The sequence below is a fragment of the Staurois parvus genome, unplaced genomic scaffold (assembly GCF_062004578.1).
Source record: "Staurois parvus isolate SC_StPar_1 unplaced genomic scaffold, SC_StPar_1.0 ptg000151l, whole genome shotgun sequence".
Lineage (NCBI taxonomy): Eukaryota > Metazoa > Chordata > Amphibia > Anura > Ranidae > Staurois > Staurois parvus.
The window spans coordinates 15,530,529-15,543,328 of NW_028317947.1; the positions used below are offsets into that span (position 1 = coordinate 15,530,529).

The 12,800-nt window shown below is 46.0% G+C and overlaps 1 protein-coding gene across 1 annotated transcript in view; it reads right to left on the reverse strand.

The window, feature by feature from the left end:
• Positions 1-247: 247 nt before the first annotated feature.
• LOC149464521 (protein kinase C theta type-like) overlaps positions 248-12,800 on the reverse strand; it is an 88,069-nt gene continuing 75,516 nt past the window's right edge. The window contains exons 2-5 of the mRNA XM_089674704.1: positions 2,098-2,199; positions 1,414-1,664; positions 785-847; positions 248-566 (exon numbers count right to left, since the gene is read on the reverse strand). Coding sequence (XP_089530830.1) covers positions 248-566; positions 785-847; positions 1,414-1,664; positions 2,098-2,199 — 735 coding nt within the window. The remainder of the gene's footprint in view (positions 567-784; positions 848-1,413; positions 1,665-2,097; positions 2,200-12,800) is intronic.

Sequence of the window (12,800 nt, forward strand, 5' to 3'; positions counted from 1 at the left end):
TTCACTTGGCTCTAGATAGTTTAGGAAAGAACTCTGACTACTGTGCTTCTCCTCCTGGGCGTTCCTATCCAGCCCAATAGAGCATAACTGAAACTTTACCATGGGACAGCAAAGCCAAACTACCCAGTGGTCAAGCCGATGACCAAACTTGTGAGCAAACCAACATTATACCCATAGAGCAGCAGCAGTAGGCCCAGAAGCCTTTCCTGTGGCTGTTTAGAGTTTTAAAAAAGTCTACTTACTCCTTCTATGAAGTCCTCCAGTCTGAGTCCATGTCAAGAGGATAATCCGGATGGCTGAAGTTCACCTTTCTCCTGTATTGATCAAAGCTCCTGCTCTTAAATGGCAGATAATTTGTGGTCAAGATGTAGGTAATGACTGCCAGTGAAAACCAGTCAGGTTCAAACTGGTAAAAGTCATTGTTGATGACCTCTGCAGCCATGAATCCAGTGGTCGCAGCCACGCCAGTGGTTTTATCTTCCCACAGACCGTATATTGCCAATCCATAATCAGCAATGCGGACATGTCCTTTTCCATCCACTAGGATGTTATCGGGCTTGAGGTCCCTGCAAAGAGAAAGACTGTAAGTGTCATCTTCTGGCACATGTCATCTGAAACAGATTGGAGAATAACTTTACCGCCAACTGATATTTCAATTATAGGTGGCTACTAGTGAAAGAAGTTTTTCATTAGCATCTTACATCAGTTGTTTGGAAAAGTAGGAAGACATTGGGTACTCATGTACAGTATATGGTCTACAATTGAATAGAATATAATTTGTTACCTATGCAGGATGCCCTGACTGTGAAGAAACTCCAGTCCACACGATGTTGCCGCCACAAAAAATCTGTAAAAGAGAAAAACATTTTAGATTTGAACAAAATGACATTTAAAAGAAATTACATTCAGATAGAAGCATAACCCATGGGCAGAGGGAGGCAGGTACAGGAAAAGGCTAGTCCAGTCCAGTAACAGTGCTACCTGAGACAGGTGCAATTCCTGGTGCAGTTCTTACCAAGATCCCAAATTCAAAAGTCTACTGTGAAATCCCACCTATAGGATCCAGTCTGCCCCATTTTAAAGAATAGGCACCTCCAACACTGCCCCTGTCATGCTTCTGTCTGAATGCACATGCACACTCCTGTCACATGTGCAATCACTGCCTGCTATGGTAAAAACTATGTGTGAGAGCAGTGGTTAGGCTTTCCAAGCTGCTGCCAGCATTGGGCATTCAGAACCTTGCTGCAGCACTGAGTATGTAAAAGAAAAATAGAAAGAAGAGCATATTTATTACACTATTTACAACCTGACTGCATTATAGTAAGAAATACAAAGGCTTTAAATGGACTTTAGAATTAAAAAGCTTACAAAGCTTGATTTCTTTTCTATTCTGAACTTAGTGATGAGACTTACTTGATGATGTGACTATCCACTGGGACATAGTCGCAGGTGAAATCCCCTAAACTACCTCCGCAGACGTATTCCATCACAAAACAGGCGGTGAAGTGGGTTTGGAAGGCGGCATAGAGCTGAATTACAAAGGAGCATCCTTCCGACTTCTCCAGGGCGTGGCGTTCGATTTCAAGGTTGTCTGTGTTTTTAGTCTTAATGATGGACTTGATGGCCACCTTCTGCTGGCTCTTTCGGTGTGTAGCTAGATCAACCTAAATGAGAGAGAAGATAACAATTAGTGGGGTCTTTGGTATTGAAAGGGTGTTCAGGACTGGGGCTGGGGGTAACTAGCATTGGCTATGAATCAGAAGTAGTTTTAGGTGAAGAGTGTAGGGTTCAATCACAGTCTGTCTTCCTCTTTTTCTGGCAGTGAGACCTATCTGCTTTTGTGTTCTCTAGTCCTTCAAATTTCCTTCTTGATGTTTTTCTGCTGCACTCTTTATCATACTAAAGAATAGAAAAGTGAGACCACATGATAGCAGAGGACCTCATGGAACTGGATTTCAGAAGAAGGCAATGGGGGATGGTTTAGTCTATCAGCAGTTGAAGACATTTTTGATGGTTGGTATATGATGTCTCAGTGAGGGATTTGTTTTGTGGGTGGAGCTACTAATCTAAGTAACAGGGGAGTAAATGAGCACTTACCCTTCCAAAGCTTCCTTCTTCAAACACATTATGCAATGTGAAGCTTGACAGAGTTATTCTTCTGTCATAGCTTGGTGAGGTGTTAAGGGTTCCAGCCTCAGCCTAGGCAGGATGGGAAGAACTGCAAGGTCCTGAAAGGATATTTTCTGTGCCCAGGTTGATGTTGTCGGTTCCATCTTCAGCTGGATATGCAGGGCTGCAGTGCCCTGAAGGTGCTGAGGCAACCTCCATGGTGTTGGAGGTGCTGATGGTAGTCCCAGCCTTAGCCAAGGTGGGACTGAAAGGGCTTTGATACCCTGAGGGTTTTAGAGATGCCTGATAGTGGTCATCATCTCCAGATAGAGAATTGGTGTCAATCACCTCATCCAAGGTGAGACAGGAAGGGCTGCAAAGCCCTGAAATGACACTGATGCTCAGGTTGGTGTCGTCAACTTCAGGCTCAGTTGGATATGCAGGGCTGCAATGCCTTGAAGGTATTGAGGAAACCTCCACCAGGTTGGAGGTGCCGATATTAGTCCCAGCCTTAGCTAAAGTGGGGCTGGCAGGGCTCTGACACCCTGAGGGTTTTGGAGATGACTGGTGGTGGTCATCATCTCCAGATACAGAATTAGTGTAAATCACCTCAGCCGAGGTGAGACAGGAAGGGCTGTAAAGCCCTGAAATAACACTGATGCTCAGGCAGGTGTCATCAGTTTCAGCCTCAGTTGGATATGCAGGGCTGCAATGCCCTGAAGGTAAACCTCCATGAGGTTGGAGGTGCTGATGTTGGTCCCAGCCTTAGTCAAGGTGGGACTGGCAGTGCTATGACAACCTGAGGGTTTTAGTGATGACTGGTGGTAATAGTCATCATCATGATGATCTCTGGCCCCGGTGAAGTCTAAAGCAACCCCCCATGGCTGAAATAGCAGAAACTCTAGCGAAAAACAAGGAGCAGAAAAAAAGCGATGCTTCCCCTGAACCTCTCATAGCTAGAATGAGCTCCCACACTGAGCTGCTCAGCTATTTAAAGCCGGAATATGTGATTCCAAAGTTTCAGATTTTTTAACCGTTTGATCTCTGGAAGGTTTTAACCCCCTTTCATAACCAGGGCATTTTTGATATTATTAGCGTGCTTCTTTAAAAAAAATTTAATTCACATTCTAAAAGGTAAACAACCTTGTTGCCTTAGCAACCAGTTTGCAAACCTGAGCTGTAAAACACACAACAGGAAGCTATCTATTTTACAGCTCAGATTTGTAAACAAACTGATTGCTAAGGCAACAAGATTGTTTACCTTACATTTGTGTGCACCTAAGAAATGGCGACAAACTTACCGTATAATTTCTATAGGCGAGGCTTCAAAAGCCCCTATAGGCCATCAGTTTAGCGTCATGGAGGAGGTCTTGTGCTAGAATTATTACTCGCACTTCTGCGTGTGCGGCGATATGAAATGTTTATCACAATCAACATTTTCACACGTAGGCTCCCTGATGTGTGCGTTTAGGTTAGTACGTGCATATATGTGGAGGTAAGGAGCCTCAACATTTTTTTGGGGGGGATATTATGTGCTTGGGTGTAACTATTTTTTTTGCAATATAAACTAAATTTTTACTTAACTTTTTTTTTTAGTACATAGTGGACACAAAGTTGTAATGATTTTTAGGTGACAGGCTATCTTTAGCCCCTTGCCCACCGGCCACGTCTACCGCCTTCCTGCCCAGGCTAATTTTCACCTTTCAACGCTATCGCGCTTTGAATGATAATTGCGCGGTCATGCAACACTGTTCCCATATGACATTTTTATCATTTTTTTCACACAAATAGAGCTTTCTTTTGGTGGTATTTAATTGCCGCTGGGTGTTTTATTTTTTGCACTATAAAAAAAGGAGCAAAAAATTAAAAAAAAAAAGATTTTCCTTGTTTCAAATTTTGCAAACAGGTAAATTTTCTCCTTCACTGATGTGTACTGATAGGCGGCACTGATGGGCACAGATAGGCGGCTCTGATGAGCTGGCACTGATGAGGCAGCACTGATAATACTTCACTGATATGCAACAATGATGGGCACTGATAGGAGGCACTGATGGGCACAGATAGGCGGCACTGATGAGCTGGCACTGATGAGGCAGCACTGATAATTCTTCACTGATATGCAACAATGATGGGCACTGATAGGAGGCACTGATGGGCACAGATAGGCGGCACTGATGAGCTGGCACTGATAATACTGCACTGATATGCAACAATAATGGTCACTGATAGAAGGCACTGATGGGCACAGATAGGCGGCACTGATGAGCTGGCACTGATAATGCTGCACTGATATGCAACAATGATGGGCACTGATAGGAGGCACTGATGAGCTGGCACTGATAATGCTGCACTGATATGCAACAATGATGGGCACTGATAGGAGGCACTGATGGGCACTGATAGGCAGCACTGATGGGCACTGATGGGTGGCACTGACTGCCGGCACTTACTGGTGGCACTGCTGGGCACTGACTGGCGGCACTGATGGGCACAGGCGGGTGGCACTACTAGGCACTGATGGGCACAGGTGGGCGGCACTGGTGGGTGACATTGATCATCAGTGCCCTGATCATCAGTGCCGATCCGTCCTCTGACAATTGCCGGTCATCGGCAGTACTTTCTTCACGCTGTTACAGCATGAGGTAAGTGCAGCCGATAACCGGCAACTGTATTTACCGGAGATCTGCTGTGTCATTGGACACAGCTGATCACGTGGTAAAAGGCTGCTGTGATTGGCCTTTTACCACATCACGTGATTAGCTGTGTCTGTAGATCACAGCGATCAAGGAGATTGCCGGGGCGTGCCCCGGGGGGCCCGCGGGAGGGCGTGTTCTGGGAGGACGTCATATGATGCCCTCCCAGGACTGGACAACCGCACTGTAGCTGTCATTTGGCTATAGCGTGGTTGACAAGTGGTTAATGAGACATGCAGAGTCTAAAAGACCCTGCATGTCTCCTCTGGGCTCCACTGGATGTATCACAATACATATCACATACACGTCGCCTTCCAGGTCACAGAAAGAAGGGGAGGAGCGCGGACGCTCTTCCGCTCTTCTCTCTTCCCTCCGGTACCTGCCGTGGTGCTCCCCGAGCCCGCAGATGGGCAAGCGGAGCGCGGATACATGGTGGGAGCGGGCAGGGGGCATCATTATTGGGGGCTCTGGAAGCGATAGAGAGGCAACATAGCTGCCCGCATGCTTTCACCCAGAGGCGGACTGACAACTCATGGGGCCCCCAGGCAATAGGGGATCATGGGGCCCCTGTGTCCTTGCCCAAACTCAAAAAAGCCTATGAAAAAGGTACCAGGGGAATCTCATGGGGCCCCCTACTGACCCTGGGCCCTCGGGCAGTGCCCGAGTTTCCAAATGGTCAGAGCGCCCCTGCTTCCACCTGAAGGGCAGGAGTCTGCGCCTGTCAGTTTTATACATAATCCCGGTGGCTGCAGCCAGAATCACCAGGAATTTGCTCTGCTCAGGTGTGAATGTAGGCTAAGGCCCTATTCACAGTATGACGTGCGATGATGCATTTTGTGTGCTTTAGTCATGCTACATGAGTGGGCTCATTTCAATGGGCTTCCCTATGTGCGACAAACGGTCCTAAGTAACTTATGAAGCTTCGCACAGTTTTTGATGCATTTGTCCAAGCGTAAAAATGTGCATCTGCTTGTCACATTTGGGGTGCAAACAAAATTGCATGGGACCTAGGGTTGCCAACCATCTGTAAATTACGGACAGTTTGTAAATTGTTTGTAAAGGCTCATCCCCAGTAGACTTTATTGGGCTTTGCCGAAAAATCTAAATTCGATAAAATTTGCCCATCACTAGTAGGACATAAAAAATACACCTGTATTTACGCAATGGCCAATAAATTACATATAAAGGAAGCTAAGAGCTAAGAAGTCTACATTAATTGGAAGGTCATAACTCAATGTAGAGAGCGGAATAGAATATGTGTCTGTGATAAAGGGTCAGTGTTCTATGAAATGTTATACTCAAGCCTTATTTTGTCCTTGTTATCTGCTCTCACAATCCTATTGTCTCTCTTTATTTTCCTACATGGTGGATTATAACTGATCTTTCTTTTTGTACATGTATATGAATTGTGGTGTTGAAAGCATATCATTATAGAAAGGTGCCTATGGTCGTTAGGGAATATTTGTCTGATTTGCAGTCATCTAATTATAGGTCACGCGGGTAAATGTATTTTCCCAGAAACTTGCATCTGTTTTTCCCACCCACCCAAAACACAGAAAATCGTCTATGTAGCACTATCCGCTTAGGGGCAGCTGAATTTGAATGGGTCCCCCTATGCTCTGCACGGTCAGGCAACACACATTTCCCACACTTTGCACACTTGAATCAGTAAATAGTCCTTGAGCTTGGTTTTGTGATTTTATTAAGGGGTAAATATGGATGGGGTCTAGGGGTATATGGGATGCCTGAGGAGCTGTATAACTTGGAGGACAACTCCTTAGCAACTGTGTACAAAACTGTAGATTAGCAATAGTCTCTCTTTAAGGAGCACTAAACCCCTTTGGTGTACCTCCTCTTCACCCAGCTACACAGAGGGTATTCCCTGGGAAAGGGGGGCCAGAAGCTGTCAACTGAACAGTCACAGATAAGAAGCTAGTTGGGTCTTGCACCTGACCACCCTCTCCCCTTATCTGGTCAAGGGGATGTAAGTATACTAACAATGTCCTCTCCTGTTGGCTTAGTGGATCCGTGGTTGCCTTCAGGCTTTACGCTGGGCTGGCTCCTACACAGGCTGTCCTCTCCAGGAGACGTTGAGACAGTGGAGATCCTCTTCTTCAGTGACCTGCCTGTAGGTAGGCTCCCCTCCCTGGGACCCCCTACCAGGCTCCTCACTCCAGCCTTCCTCAATCCATCTTCAACCTGACACTGCACATTATTCCCCAGGATTTCTGATATTTGAGGGTTGCCTTGGTCACCATGCCTAGCCTCCTGCATGGGATTGGGGCCAAAGTCCCTCAAACATGCAGATCTGGGCTTCCTCCCCTCCTCTCCCTTCTCCAGAAAGCTCTCAAGTTTATGGAAAGGTGGGAGTGCTCCAGAAGTCCTGACATGTAAGAGCCTCCCAGCCTGTCCTGAGTTGACCTCACTACCTCACTCCCAGGCTAACTCATTCAGTTCACTATTCCCCAGAGAGCCTGGGGAACAGTGTGCAGTGTTGGGTGAACGATGGATTGAGGATGGCTGGAGTGAGGATCCTGGGAAGGGGCCCCAGGGAGGAGAGGGGAGCCCACCTACAGGCTACTCAGCCTCTATATAAAAAAAAAAAACATCCTATCTAGCTAACCTGAAGTGAAGATTGGTTTCGGCCCCCAGCCGGAAAGAGATGCTGAGGCTAGGCAGGAAGGAGTAAGTAATCACTTTTTTAAAAACATATTTTTTACTATATATCAGAAGAGACCAAACATTTAAAAACACTGTTTCCCTTACTTTATGTTATAAATCATATTGAATAAAAATGCCAGGACAGTACGTACACACCCAGATTGACTCCTTTTTGGAAAGTAAAATTGACGATTGCATTTCATTTGTATGGAAAAGGGGTGCAAAAAACTTTAGGGGTGCAATGGGCATGTTGTGAAGGGAGTCACTTTGGGTGGGGGGCCCATGGAATCCAGCTCACTTTGGAGAGGTGGGGAGACCCCTGTCTCAGCTTCCCATATCCCTCTTATGTGTAAATCACCCTGTGCCTGTTGGGGGGACAGGGTGATCTGTCCTAATATTGTGTGGGCTTTGTCTCAGACTGTGTAGACATGTTTAGGAGATAGGTGGGGTGGGGGGTTGTGGATTGTTTAATGTTATGTGGCTGCATCCCATTGTTCTATGTTTTGTCCGGCTTGGGAGCAAACTATTATGGGATGTACATGTGTTTCTGTGCATTAGCTTGGGGGGGGGGTGTCTCCAGCAGCCCTCTCTCCTGATGGGACTGTCTGCTGTTGTGAAGTTTGAATACCTGTGTGTCTCTTGTTACTAAGTGTAGATTGCCCCGCCCTGTGTCATTATGCAGGGAGGGGGGATTGTCCCCTGAGTGTATATATCTTCTATCTGCGGTGTTCTAACGGAAGTACTCAAGCGCAGTCTGGGTCAGTTCCGTTACATTGGTGGCAAGCGGTGGGATTGTGCTTCCTGGCTGTAAACACATCTAAACCACCAGCGCGTTTCAAGATCAGGAACGTAGACGTCGGTCACCCCAGTGGAGATATGAACCTGGCATCAGAGTTCCCGGGGCCGCTGCGGATCATTCAGTTCAGTAAGCAAAATTGAGAGTTCCCTAAATCAATGTAGCAAAGATCACTCCACTCATGCCTACTGCTCCTGGAACATGATTGTTCAACCAGAGAATGGCAATCATTGTCTTGTGCCTATCAGTGGCCTATATAGGGTATGACAGTCAGGGCCTGTGTGCCGCACCACCCAGGGACAGTGGCATTGTTTACCCCTTTGGTTAATCTGTGCCCCATTCAGATTTCCCATCAGTGTCAACCTGCAATCACAAACAACGCAGCAGATCGCAGCAAGGGAAGAGTCGTGTGAGCGTTTCTCTGCCCCAGTTGCTTGTTTACATATGACAGCAATGATCAGCTCAGCTGTCTGTCACTGCAGGTCCGCACCGACAGGAGGTCTGAATAGGGCACGGCTTAATTAAAAAGGCAAACACCTCTCCTCATCCCTGGGGAGACTCAGGACCGATCGGCTTTGGTGCCACTGCAGTCAATGCCAGTCTATCTTGATGGAAGTTTGAATGGGGTTTGGATCATTCTATTACGCTGAAAAAATATCTCAGCCTGTACACTGCGTATGCCATGTTGTTCATTCCCTGTTCCGCTCTGGCTCATTCCATATACTATTTGTTCTCTATTAGACACTGTTCTTCCGTATACCATGCTGTATATATCCTATGCCACACTGCCCATTCCGTATACCATGCTGTACATTCCCTATACCACACTGCCTCATTGTATATGCCAAGCTGTACATTCCCTATACCACACTGCCTCATTGTATATGCCAAGCTGTACATTCCCTATACCACACTGCCTCATTGTATATGCCATGCTACACATTCCCTACTCCATGTTACCTCATTCTGTATGCCATACTGTACATTCCCTATTCCACACTGCCTCATTCTATGTGCCATGCTGAAAATTCCCTACTCCATGTTGCCTCATTCTATATGCCATGCTGTACGTTCCCTATTACGCTCCACCTCATTCTATATGCTATGCTCTCTATTCCACATCTCCTTATTCTATATGCCATGCAGCACATTCCCTATTCCACTTTGCCTTATTTTATATGCCATGCTGCACATTCCCTATTCGACGTCGCTTCATTCTATATGCCATGCTGCACATTCCCTATTCAACATCACTTCATTCTATATGCCATGCTGCACATTGCCCATTCGACGTTGCTTCATTCTATATGCCATGCTGCACATTCCCTATTCCACGTCACCTCATCATTCTATATGCCATGCTGCACATTCCCTATTCCACGTCACCTCATCATTCTATATGCCATGCTGCACATTCCCTATTCGACATCGCTTCATTCTATATGCCATGCTGCACATTGCCCATTCGACGTTGCTTCATTCTATATGCCATGCTGCACATTCCCTATTCCACGTCACCTCATCATTCTATATGCCATGCTGCACATTCCCTATTCGACATCGCTTCATTCTATATGCCATGCTGCACATTCCCCATTCGATGTTGCTTCATTCTATATGCCATGCTGCACATTCCCTATACCATGTCACCTCATTCTATATGCCATGCTGCACATCCCCTATTCCATGTCGCCTCATTCTATATGCCATGCTGCACATTCCCTGTTCCATGTCACCTCATTCTATATGCCATGCTGCACATCCCCTATTCCATGTCGCCTCATTCTATATGCCATGCTGCACATTCCCTATTCCATGTCGCTTCATACTATATGCTATGCTGCACATTCCCTATTCCACGTCACCTCATCATTCTATATGCCATGCTGCACATTCCCTATTCAATGTCGCATCATTCTGCATGCTATGCTGCATGTTCCCTGTTCAACACCTCATTCTATATGCCATGCTGTACATTGCTCATTCTACACCTCCTCACTCCATATGCCATGCTATACATTTCCCTATTACACATCGCCTCATTCTATACATCTTGTGGTACATGAAATTGCACACCACCTCATTCTGTACACTATGTTGTAGATTGTGTACTAACCATACAGGCCCAGCAGCACCTAGTGTGTACAGTGTGTCTGGGTGTGCCAAATCTGGAGTGTCAGGAGTTTAAATAGGGGTACAATTTCAGTGCTTGACATAGGCGTTATTTACCATAGATTCACTTCTGCTGCTCTTAACTAGATTTCCTCTTGTATTCTAATTTTATGTACTGGTATGCAGCTTCTCAGCCCCACCACACATACACTCATCATCCAAAACAGTGCACCATATTGTCCTGCACTCCAGATAATGACATTCAAATGACATTTCACTAGAGGGCCCTCACATTGATCTAGGATACATTCACCCTCAGGGTCAATTAATGTCCCCAGAAGCAGCATCAATATGTGGCAGGCACATTGGTTAATAGAGACAAATGGCCATTTCCTCGAGTGATGCCTAACAAATGGCGAGACTTCATAAATACATAAATGTGATTTCTTTGCAGCCCTGTGTGTCATTCTCCCGGGAGAGATGAGAACAATATTTCTCTCATTAGGTCACTTTGCTCCTTCTTGAGAGGAGACATTTAACATGTTGCTGTCATTAGCCCATAATGGTACTCTTCAGGCCTTTTAAAGTGGGCCTTTCATCTCTACATGAACCTGCATTGTTGTCTTCAAAGGGCTGAGCTCGATGAGCATTTGTTACAACTAAATGAGACTGGCATTATCACTTCATGGAAAATTATTATGTACTTTTACAGAGTATTTTATTTGAATTAATCTGCACTTTTCAATTTATTTTTTAATTTTTTAAATTTTTTAGCTTCTTGTGCGTTATTTTGTGCATGGGTCCTTTAGTATGTATGGTAGAGCAATCAACACACCTGTATATAATGGAAGAGACATGAGAACAATGATAAATTTGATCTGTTGGTACCTATACTATACTGCCAAAAGTATTGGGCTGCCTGCCTTTACACGCACATGAACTTTAATGGCATCCCAGTCTTAGTCCGTAGGGTTCAATACTGAGTTGGCCCATCCTTTGCAGCTCTAACAGCTTCAACTCTTCTGGGAAGGCCGTCCACAAGGTTTAGGAGGGTGTCTATGGAAAGGTTTGACCATTCTTCCAGAAGTGCATTTGTGAGGTCAGGCACTGATGTCGGGGGAGGAGGCCTGGCTCACAGTGTCCGCTCTAATTTATCCCAAAGGTGTTCTATGGGGTTGAGGTCAGGACTCTGTGCAGGCCAGTCAAGTTCCTCCACCCCAAACTTGCTCATCTATCTCTTTATGGACCTTGCTTTGTGCACTGGTGTGCAGTCATGTTGGAACAGAAAGAGGCCATCCCCAAACTCTTCCCACAAAGTTGGGAGCATGAAATTATCCAAAATGTCTTGGTACACTGACTCCTAAAGAGTTACCTTCACTGGAACGAAATGTCCAAGCCCAACCCCTGAAAAACAACCCCACACCATAATCCCCCCGGTGTCGCCATTACTGGTGTTATGGTACAATTTGAATACCTGTCTGTTCTTCCAGAAGTCCTATTCTCAGAATACCTGCCAGGACATCCAGTGTTACTCACATAATCCCTGCCAGGACTTCCAATGGTACTTACAGAATCAATGCCTGGACTTCGAATGGTATTTGCAGAATTCCTGGTAGGACTTCAAATGGTACTCCTAAAATCTCTGCTAAGACTTCCAATAGTACTTGCAGATTCCCTGCCTGGACTTCCAATGATATTTGCAGAATCCCTGCCAGAAATCTAATTGTGCTTGTAAAATTCCTGGTAGGACTTCCAATGGTACTTGTAGAATCTCTTCTAGGACTTCCAATGGTACTTGTAGAATCTCTTCTAGGATTTCCAATGGTACTTGTAGAATCTCTGCTAGAACTTCCAATGGTATTCACAGAATCCCTGCCAGGACATCCAGTAGTGCTTGTAAAATTCCTGGTAGGGCTTCCAATGGTACTTGTAGAATCTCTGCTAGGAATTCCAATAGTACTTGTCAGGTATTCACAGAATCCCCAGTAGATCTTCCTACCAGAGGCGTAACTAGAACCTTCAGGGCCCTGGTTCAAGAAAACATGAAGGGCCCTCAGGGCCTTTTCCATCGGTCCTGGGGCTCTTTCTTCTGGTCCTGGGGCCCTTCCCTCTAAGCCCAGGGCCCCTCCCACTAATCCCAGGGCCCTTTACTCCCATCACGAGACCCTTTATTACGGTCCCACAGCAGGACCCTTTCACATGTTGTTCTGCAGCTGACCCCTTCCTGCTGTCTTGGGCCCCTTACGGTAGCAGAACGTGGCGGTGGCAGCGTTTACTTTAACTGATCAGATGTATTTTCCTGCAGCAGCTAAATGCCCCTGGGATGGGGAGCTTACAGATGATTGGGTCTAGTAAATGCTGTCCCTGGCACCTCTCCTGTCCCTATTCCTCTTTCTGCCCAGGCCCACAACAGTGGTGGAATGCCAGGG